This window comes from Grammomys surdaster, unplaced genomic scaffold (assembly GCF_004785775.1).
Source record: "Grammomys surdaster isolate TR1022 unplaced genomic scaffold, NIH_TR_1.0 394, whole genome shotgun sequence".
NCBI lineage: Eukaryota > Metazoa > Chordata > Mammalia > Rodentia > Muridae > Grammomys > Grammomys surdaster.
The window spans coordinates 93,952-104,772 of NW_021604813.1; the positions used below are offsets into that span (position 1 = coordinate 93,952).

The window sequence follows — 10,821 nt, forward strand, 5'->3', positions numbered from 1 at the left end:
CTCTCTCTCTCTCTCTCTCTCTCTCTCTCTCTCTCTCTCTCTCTCTCTGTGTGTGTGTGTGTGTGTGTGTGTGTGTGTCTGTGTGTCTGTGTGTGTATGTGTGTGTATGTAAGTATGTATGCAAGTACATATCTGCATGTGTGTGGTGCACATATAATGCACATGTATGTTGGTGCACTTACCTATGGAGGCCTCTGTGGGAGCCAGAGGTCAACTTCATAAATATTTCCTCATCACTATCCAACTTAGTATTTTTGAGGCAGTCTCTCACTAGACATAGAACTGACTATTGCTAGTCTAGGCTGGCTGACCAACCAGTACCCAGGACCCATCTGTCTCTACCATCCAGCACTGGGGTTACACATCTGTAACATGTTATACACCGGACATGTACCTGAGTACAAGGAATCCCACCCCACTGCCCAGTGCTTCCTCAGAGGGACTTTACCCACCTCGATATCCCCTCAGCCTTTGATTATATTTGTAAATAATAAAATAGTTTAAAAGCTCATTTTTTAGCTGCCAAGGTGAAGCATAGCTGAGCACCCGGCATGTACACAGGTGCTTTCCATCAGCAGATGGGCACACATGTGCAGAGAAAGACTCAGTCTGCCATACAGCAGAAGCAGAGTCAGCAGGAGGAAAAAAAAATACATTGAAACCACAGACACAGTGAAACTCCCTGTTCCTGAGGGGAAGGGTAATCAGGAAACTGCTCCATACTGACATTTATGATTCTGGGGACTCAGATTTTAAAAAGAAAAGGTGTTGAAATAACTTTTTAGATAATTTCTTTTCTCCTCTTGCTTTAGTCCACTTTTAGTTTTCTTGGAGAAAGTATCCTGTTTGTATTTGTTTGGTTTGAGTTTTTTAAATTCACGTATACTTTTAAAAGGATGAGGAAGGCAGGACCCCTATTCGATGGTTCCGACTCCTTACAATGGGGAGTTGACTCATTTCAGTTGTGGCTACTTGGGCTGGGTGGGATGAAGAGGAGGGTGACAGGTCCTGGGTGTCAGACGTGGGGTAACAAGCAAGACTGAAACCCACAGGCATCCTCTCCTCGGGCCAAGCCCTTCAGCCTTTGTGCTTCCAGTCCCTTACCCTGCTTATTCAGTGGGACCCAGAATTCTAAACTGAGCGTGAAAGGGAAGCAAGAGAATGAACCATAATCTCAGAAAGAATCTTCTGGAATGGCTTTTCAGTTCTGCATCTTCCATGCACAGCTCCTACCCATTCTCTTTAAGCCAGATAGAGGAGGGATGCTAAGACTGTGTGATTTATATAATAATAAAAAAAAAAAAACTTCTGTGGTTTCTCCAGCACCTTCACCCAATTCTGTTCCAGTATTCAGCAAGCCAGCTGTAACACCTCCTACAGCTTAAAAGCTCAAAAACTTCTTCTAACGTAGCCTTCATTTTATAGCAAAACATAACTAATAGCACAAATTGTGGGCTTATCGACGATATGGACATACGGTTAGAGTGACCACTTCCTCTCCGTTCTGAATGTCCCATAATTTGGCTGTCGTATCCATACTTCCAGTAGCAACCACTGTGCTTTGAGGGTTGAATGATAAACATACCTACAACACAAAAAAATGGGGAACTTTGTAATCATGTGATTGTCCTCACTCCTATTACCTAAGGTCCCATACACACTTCAGGCACAATAACCATGCATCTTTGAACATATCTGGTGATGTGTCTCCTCCTTCTGCTGAACTAAAACGTCCTGAATGACAAATCCCTGCATCCAGTTCCATCAGGTGTTGCACAACTGCCTTCCAGATGAGGTGTACAGATAGCTCTGGGTTTTGGTTTTGTTTTTGTTTCTTTTGATCCCAAGTCAGTCTAGAACCCCTATGTCGCCAAGAATGACTTTGATCTGGTTCTCCTGCCTCCACCTCCAAGTTGCTGGATTACAGGGATGCTCTACCACCTCTAGCTTATACAGTGCCAGGAATCAACTTGTTATGATGCCGCTAAGCAAGCACTTCACCAACTGAGCTGATTCACTAGACCTTCATAGGTGGTTAACACTATTTATTTGATAGATGTTGTTGACTACGATATTATATAACAGTCTTAATAGGAACTATATGCAAAAGGAAATCGTTTCCAGATTCTAAGGGAATTGCTCTCTAAAGGTAAAGATCATGTCTTTCTTCAACTTTGGCCAACTTACTGTCACTGCCTCCATTTCCCTAACTGTGCCTCTAGATGGCGCTCTGAAGGGCCAACAGTAAGCTAATGCACATCAAGGGCTTGAAAACAACAGGAAGTGGCACGGTGGAGTAAGTAACCGCAGCAGTAAGTAACCGAAGATCCCACGTCAACACAGAACCTTAAACCCGCAGTGGACTCTTGTTGAATGAATGATGCGCCCTGAATCTGAAGGTGGGTGACAACCAAGTTTGCTCCTAATCCAAGCAGCCTGTTTGTTCTTCAGGATCATCACGTGTTCCACGGGTACCTTTCTCACTAATTGTCATAAGAGCGGATAATGATGAGGCGGGACAAAGGTGTCCCAGTATTGAGAGCTATTTATTTAAAGTCTGAGATGACATGTACAATCCTCTTGAAATGCACAAAGTGATCAGTGTACACATTCCCCATGCTGTGATGACCTCATCAACCCTTGTTGCGACGATTCTCTAACGATAAGCAAATGAAAGTCAGAGAGCATGCCTGCCCTCATGCTGACATCCCGGTCACACGCTGTGTGTCTACTTAGTCAATACATGCTATTGTAGCTGTATCTGTGAGTGGTTAGATCTTCAGTCGTGAGAATTGCATCTATTCTGCTATGGACGATGCAGACTCAAAATACTGGGCCAAAGCTTGGGTACTCAATATGAAAGTGACCTCTACTCTTGAGATGGAATCCGAAAAGGAAAAGTGTCATGAAGGAGGCTTCGGGATGTCAAATGTACTCACGATCTCCGCTGTGTGGCCCCTGAAGGTGTGGTAACACTTTCCTGTCTCAGCACTCCAGAGTTTACAGGTCTTGTCGAAAGACCCTGTGGCAATTTTGTCACTGAAATTTTTCAAAGTTTAGAAACAAATTCAGCCACCTTGCATGATAAACTGAACTAAGACCAGATGTACCCAGCTACCAACTGTACATATTATGCGCATATATACACATAATATTAAATTTAAAATATTAGACATCCAGGCATTGGGAAAGTGGTGTTTCTGAACAGGTAAAAACAAGAGGGTCTCTGGGGCTTTGAGGTCAATCTGCCCCACCTACTCAGCAACTCCAGGCTAATGAGAGACCTTATATCAAAACATTTACCTGAAATATGCATCTTACACACACACACACACACACACACACACACAACCTTATTCTTTGATAGCTGTCTCAAATTCATTCTCTGAACCCCAAATGCAATGATGTGCTAAGGAAAACAGTACTTTAGCTGATAAATAAATCAGGCAGGGACAACACTTTTCATAATTTGACATGTGGATTTCATCAGAGGCATAGGTAGAATTTAATAGAACCACCAGAATATGTGCCTGTCTCTAGAAAATGAGCACTCACAAGAATATCATGCCAGTTAAAGAGACAACTAAAGAACATTTAGTAAAATTAAAGATTACACCAGTGTTAAAAGTATCATTTGTGATTTCAATACTTTTTCATTTCTACAAGTTAGTTTAATTGAATACTATAAAAATTTCATTATAGTGTAAAAATGTATGCATCAAAGTCAATTTTCTGCAATTTAATTATGCTAGTTAATTTGTTCATTGTGCCCATTTAAGCTGATTGTACCATCATATTTAAGGTGTCTTGGGAGTGATTTAAAAGACATGATGACAAGAGAAACCCACATGACAATTGTTTTCACTGTGATGTAAAACTCTAAATACAAACAATGTCACAGACTCCATTGCGTCCCTCTGCCGCTCTGTCAAAGAAGGCTCTTTGCCTTGTGAGGGCTGAGGGTCCCCAGCCTCGGTGACCTTCTGACTCTTCTGTTTGCCAAAGCAAGCCTCACAGAAAGCACATTCAGTGTCCCACTGTCATGTTCACAAGCCTCTGTGAGCAGTCCAGTCCTGCAGGAGAGTGTGTGCCCTCCATGGCATGTGCTGACTCCAGCCCGGCGCTCCGCTGGGGGAAACAGTCACTTCAGAGACGCTCTGGCTACTACAGGGAAGCTGGGGAATCACCAGCTTAAAAGCCAAAGCTGGTACCACTCCCTCACCCTGGTATGGTCATCAGGCTTCCACAGTCAAGGCTAAGCATCCGTCATGTGAGTCACCTTTAAAGACACCCAAACCAAGAGAAATCTCCCTGGCTCCCTCCCCTTAGTCCTCAGCTACTCACTGCTAGGTTGTAGTCACCAGGAAAAGAGATAACAAATCTCTCAAACTTATTTTTTAATTTCAATTTTTAAAGCGCACATCACACACACACACACACACACACACACACGAGAGAAAGAGAGAGACAGAGACCAAGACAGAGACAGAGAGATTTGAGATTTGAGCCAGATTCCTCAAGCTATCTTTATTAGTGGAAAAAGTCATTTGGAGAGATCAATTGTGAGACAAAACAACAGCAACAAAAGCCACAATCTTCAAATTTTCCTCAAATATATGTGTCAGGAAGCCAAGGACTCTGCACTCATTAAACTGACCCCAGGTCAGCAAATTCATCACCTGTGTTGAAAACTGAATCCTCACACTTTTTAGCTTTGTTTTCTTTGAAATGGGATGAGAAAAACTGGAGAGATGGTTCTTCCATGAGTAAAGGTACCTGCTGCCCAGCAGGAGAACCTGAGATTGATCTCTGCGCCCCCATGGGGTAAAAGAAGTGAGTCCTGGGGAATGTCCTCTGACCTCCACAAGTGCACCTTGGCTTCTCCTTCCCTCCCTTCCTCCCTCCCTCTGTCACCCCTCTCCCTTTCCCTCCCTCTCCATCTCCCCCTCCCTCTTCCTTTCTCTCCTGCTCCCTCCTCCCCCCTCTCATGTATGTGTGTGTGTGCTTTAAAATTTTAAATTAAAAAGCTAAATTGAACATATATTTTAAATTTTGAAACAGTACAATAAACTTAAAGGATTTAAGTGCACTGGAAAGACAGAATCCACTGGGTCTTACCCACAGCCTCACGTGGAAGGAACTCCTCAAACATTTTCCTTATCTGCTTTCCTAGAAGACAGCAACTCTCTTCTCATCTTTGTGCCTCATTCATGTGGGCAATACTTTTTTTTAATTATTAAAGATATTTTGTGTAATTGAATTTAATGGTAATTTCCACAAGTATGATTGTTGAAACATACAGGCTTGTAGACATGCAACTACCCATTGATAAGCTTAGAATCTCACCACAGAGGAGTCAGGCACACTGACCAGGTCCCTTGTGGCTACGGACACCCATGGAATCATGGGTAAGACCAGAAGACACTGTTAGTGTGTCGAGTCAGGTAACCAGAGATTGGCCTGAAAGGGGCCTCCATTCTTCTTGGCACTGTTGTTTAGCATATTACTATCTGCATATTTTTCCTCTGCCCGCAAGACTGAATATTCGTCTATAAATGAAAGAGGCCATGTTATATGGCCGTAGAGTGCCACACCCCCCGGAGCCACCAACAGTATGCTATACAGTGAGGACCACTTCCCATCACAGAAGCGCAGTAAATTACAATCCTCCTTTCTTCCCTTCATCAACCAGTAGGTGGGGGGTGAATGACGGAGGGCTGAGCAGATGAAGGAATGGATGGACATACCCATAAGGATTGTTGAAGGCTATGGCGTAAACCACATTCCTGTGGCCCTCCAGGGTGTGCAGCTCCTCGCCAGATGCTGTGTCCCATACCTTGCATGTCCGATCGTAGCTTCCTGTGATAAAGCTAACACAGGGAACATTTACATTGCATTGCGTGATGAGCGTGACAGGCACTGTGCTCATAGATAACTTTGGTTTTTGGTTTGTTTGTTGTTGTTTTCCTACAAGATAACTCCTTTATAATCCCCTGGTATGCCTTTTAATATTGGAAATCATATGTTCGAAACAAAGAATGGTTTCAAATTCTTTGACTTAAAAACTTACTAAATAAGAAAACATGAATCTATTCCATAATATTCTTATACAATTAGAGTGTGCATTACAATGACTTTTGTGATACTGCAAATTCTGCAATGCGAGAGGACAATACTTCTAGTTATTGGATCATTACTTCGGACAGTGTCATTCACCCTCTCTTCCCCTATATTCTACACATTCTCTGTACTTATGATCTGCAATATAAAAATGCATGTCTGCTTAACAGCCATTTGGCTTGTGCTATTTTATTACAGCAATTCCAGTGAACTGATAACGCATATTTGCACATCTGTGTATGAAAACAATCCCTTTATCTCAACTTTCCTAACCAGACCTTCAGAGCCAAAGCTGAGCAGAGCATTCTCTGAGCACAGCATTGGTGGTTCCAAGCACTTTACACTAAAACACAAAGCTAAGTAGGAAAGGCCCTCTTTGAACCAATCCAGCCCAGCCAGCCATAGTGCTGCCCCTCGTTGGCAGCTCGCACAGCCAGACAATGAGCCAGGCCCCCGAGTGGTCTGTTCCTAGGCTTCCTTTTCTCAGATGTAGCACTTGAAGACAACTCTACGTGCTTCTCACACAAAAGTAGGTAAACACATAGAAAACTTGGGTCAGAGTAGTGAGAGCAAGTGCTTGCATCTCTCCTTTGCAGTTAGCAGAATCAGGATATCCAAGAGATGGTCACATTAGGTCTGTAACTGATTGAACTATTTGAGAAACCCTCAGAAATGTTCATCCTAATTGCTAAATGTTAAAAAGAACAAGGAGACCTTACCAAGAGCCTGCTTTGTTGAGTGCCACGTTGGTCAATGGCAGTATGTGTGCTCTGAGAACCTTCAACAAAAGAAAACATTATTTGTTTTTGACTCACACCAAATTTAATGTATTTATTTTAACTTTAAACAAATGGTGACTTTAGGTGTATTCTTATCCAGATATAATCAATGGACAAGATCCTCAATAATCAAACAAACTAGGAATGAAAGACAAACTGTATTCTCAGTAGTCACAGACATTTGCAAGAGGTAACTGACTCACTTCCCGTCAATACCAATTTACTATTAAGACGAAGTGTGGTTTCTGAAGAGGATTCCACACGGTACTCCTTTGTAACTTTGTTTTATACATGCTATATATGGTTTTCTATGGAAGTGTGAGCAGTATATGTAAGAAAAATATCTTAAATATGTTTCAAAAATATTTTACACTGCATTATTAATTTTAATCCTAAAATGCCTCATTTATCTTTGAACCCCTACATTATCTGTCAGTGGATGCTTAATGGATGGTCATTGAATAAATATAGTAATTGAATAGCTAATTGGTTGTGTGTTTAACTGGGGTGAATCAGCATCAGATAGGTCTGCTTCCAGACTACAACTACAAATCCCTACCTACAGGGTCTCTGTAGTTACACAGCTTATATTTGTGATAAGACAGTGCCACCTGCTGGAGAAGATAAAGAATGAAGCACCTCATATGCTGGGAACTTGAATAGATGAGAACCTGGATATTTACATCAGGAAGAACTAATGAATGATAAATAAAAAGTGTGAATAATAATAATAGTGATAATAATAGTAATGCAAAATTATAATTCAGAGAAAAAAGCATACTCCTATCATATTTGGTCAATAATTAATTCACTGGCTTGTAATTTAGTTCACAGTAAAGCAGAAAATGGAAAATGTTGATATATATCATGAAATACAACTTCTTAGAAGTACTCTAAGTAGAAAATAATTTTAATAATCGGATAAAAGGGAGAAATTAATTTCCTTTAAGTCCTTCTTGAACTTCTCAAGAGTTAGTATTGTGAGGGGTTATTGAAGTGTTAGTCTTGGCAAAATACACATGAAATACTAAAACCACCAACAAGAATTTTTCTAGGAAAAAAATTTAAGTAAACATTGCTGGTGCTGTGGTGGCACACGCAATTAATCTCAGGATTCGGGAGGCAGAGGCAGGTGGACCTCAAAGTTTGAGGTCAGTCTGGTCTAGCGTGAGTTCCAGGTCAGCCAAGGCTACACAGTGAAACCTTGTCTCAAAAAGAAAAGCAAAACAAACAAAATGAAAAACAAAACAAAGCGAAACCCTATTTTTTAAAAAAAAAGACAATACTTTTAAGAGAAATCAGTAAAGCACTCAAATTGTCCTTCCTGATGTCCCTACGCATGCCTTTAACAGGTAAGGTAGCAGCCGTGGTCCTGATGTCCCTCAGCACTCCTTACCTTAAACAGGTAGAAGTTGTGGTCGCAATGCTGCCTGAGTTTCTCCTGAAGCCTCTGTACTAGGAGTCTGACTTGCTTCGTCCGGGACGCTGTGATCAGAGGCTCTGCTTTCTGAATCTCTCCTACTAGAGTGTTGACATCAGTACTGAAATTCACCCCAAACACTTGCATGTCAAATTTGCATCTATGCTTACAACGCTAAGAATTATGTTATTTTGAGCCGGGGAGGTGGCTCAGTGAGTAAAGGTGCGCACTTTGCAGACAGGAAGACCTGAGATCCCCAGAACAATACAAGTGTCAGTAATGGCTCTGCTCCTCTCGGGAGCAGGGACGCAAAACAAGGAGACTTATTTCCGGTAGAAGGAAATCCAAGACCGAACAAAGCTTGTAGCCTTTTTCAATTCACTATGTTACTGGTCCATGTGACATGCTAGCTCTGCCTGTGCAAATGGAGGTTTGCATGGGGTTTCCTACACGGTGAACCCGGGGTACTTCGACCTATGGAGAATTCCTCTGGGCTCACACAGAGCTTCAGTTAGATGGTAGCTTTGGTCTCAAACCTCTGCCCATTCATTCTCTGTCAGCCTTGTGAAATACTTCTTTACTGAGGAAACAACAGGCTAGAGTGCATCTTTGAAACTCGGTAACCAGTACTGCTCAGAAATGTTAAGGCTAGGAACAAATAGAAAAGACTGAGGAACCCATACAGCTGAGAAGAACTGTGGCGACATGAAGTCTGGGTGACCTACGGGATCCTAGCTATGGCCCTGGAACACAGAAGGGAAGTAGGGCAAACCTCCGAGAGCCTGAGTACAGTATGGACCTGGGTTGATGCTAATGTATCATATCAATACTGCTGTGCTGGCTGTACATTCTACCCAAACGGGGAGAGCTGGCCACTCTGTCTTCAGTGCTTTCTAAAAGCTATTCTAGACTAACCAGATCATCTTTTAAAATAGACCTGCTCAGAAAAATGAAAAGAAGGAAACAAGAGGCAGAGCGGGGACCTTTATGTTTTTAATGATGAAGCTGCATCAGCCCAGCCGTACATCTTTATCGGGGTGTTCGTCTGAAAGGCTTTGATATGAAGCGCGTACTGCAATACATGGCTCACTTACCTAGGACTGAGCTCAAGTAAATCTATGGATTTTGTCTTTAATTCTCCACCTTTTTCATATTCCAGCATAATTCCTGTAAAACAAACAACCATGATAGAAAGAAAACCTAGGAAACGCTAATGCACTTAAGTTCTTTTTTTTTTTCTAACTTTTACTTTTCAGGTTTTTGTTTTGTGTCTGTATTCATGTGTGATGTATGCACAGTTCACGTGGCTAGATACACATACAAAAGAAGGTGTGTACACACTTGCAAGAGCTTCTATGTCTGGGGGGAGGGGTCAAGGTCAGGTCTATCATTCTCTACATCCCCCCCCCCACGAAGATCTCTCAAGCTCATCAATTTGGTTAGAATGCCTTGCCAAAGAGCATCAGAGGTTTGCCAGTATCTGCCTCCCTAGTGCTACGATGCTGACAGTCTGAAATCCGGTCTTGAATTTTGTGTGGTACTGTGATCTGAATATGAACTAACCCCCATGAGCTCACAAGTATCAACACTTGGTCCCTAGCGGGTGGTACTGTTTAGGAATGTCACATAGAGCCTCCTTGGTGGAAGCGGGTCACTGAGAGGACAGAGGAAGTTATACATGGGTTCCACTTCCTGTTCTTTCTTGGCTTCCTGCGGGCAAATGTAATGAGACCAGTCTACAGCACAGCCATACTGGAAGCCCTGAGCTATCCTTGTCCTGCCACGTGTACTTGGCCTCAGTTGTCAGACACAGCCACAACAGAGTCCCAGGCCCCCTCAGTTTCTCCCCCGCTGCAGGCCCCATGATAGAAGAATCAGAATCCAGCAGAAGCCAGGATTCCCAGCACTTTTCTCCAAGGCTGATTGTTGGAGGACTACCCACAGCCTCTGTCCTAAAGGGAAACGGTAAAGTCCAGTGTTTGCCAAACCTGTCCACAACTAGACACTGAAGCAGTGTCCGAGAAGCCTTATGTCCTCGTCCTCCAGCCAGCAGCACCATCAGTATCATGCGGTTACCTGGAGGGGGGGGTCACTTGGAAACAGCAGACAAGGACTTTCATGCCCCTCACTGAAGTTGCAAAAGCACCAGAAACACAAAGCAGAGTGCAGAAATAGTGTTGGGGGTCGTGAGAGCAAACTGTCTCAGCACTAAAGCTGGAGGAAAAGGACCAGACAAGTTTGCTAAACGAAACAAAGTGATGAGCCCCTAAAACAAATGCTCTGGATAGAATCTTACTAATAACCCCTTGGTGCTAAAACCAGAAAGAGACAATCAACAAATACCAATATCCAGGATAGATTTTTTTCAAAAAGCACTTAGCATACTGAGAACTAGCAAAGGCCAATAACAAAGGCCAATACTGAGATGAATGATACTTTTCAATAATCGGGTATACATTTTAAAGGAACTATTATTAAAGAGTGCCTCAGCATGGGCTTGAA

At 42.5% G+C, this 10,821-nt stretch overlaps 1 protein-coding gene across 2 annotated transcripts in view; it reads right to left on the minus strand.

Moving 5' to 3' along the window:
• Daw1 (dynein assembly factor with WD repeats 1) overlaps positions 1 to 10,615 on the minus strand; it is a 26,129-nt gene extending 15,514 nt beyond the window's left edge. Inside the window, exons 1-7 of one of the 2 annotated variants that reach the window (XM_028781279.1) lie at positions 10,602 to 10,615; positions 9,414 to 9,491; positions 8,296 to 8,440; positions 6,840 to 6,898; positions 5,748 to 5,870; positions 2,940 to 3,039; positions 1,478 to 1,585 (exon numbers count right to left, since the gene is read on the minus strand). In XM_028781279.1, the coding sequence (XP_028637112.1) occupies positions 1,478 to 1,585; positions 2,940 to 3,039; positions 5,748 to 5,870; positions 6,840 to 6,898; positions 8,296 to 8,440; positions 9,414 to 9,481 (603 nt within the window). In that variant the 5' untranslated portion in view covers positions 9,482 to 9,491; positions 10,602 to 10,615. The remainder of the gene's footprint in view (positions 1 to 1,477; positions 1,586 to 2,939; positions 3,040 to 5,747; positions 5,871 to 6,839; positions 6,899 to 8,295; positions 8,441 to 9,413; positions 9,492 to 10,601) is intronic. The other variant, XM_028781280.1, reaches the window with a different exon arrangement.
• Positions 10,616 to 10,821: the final 206 nt, after the last annotated feature.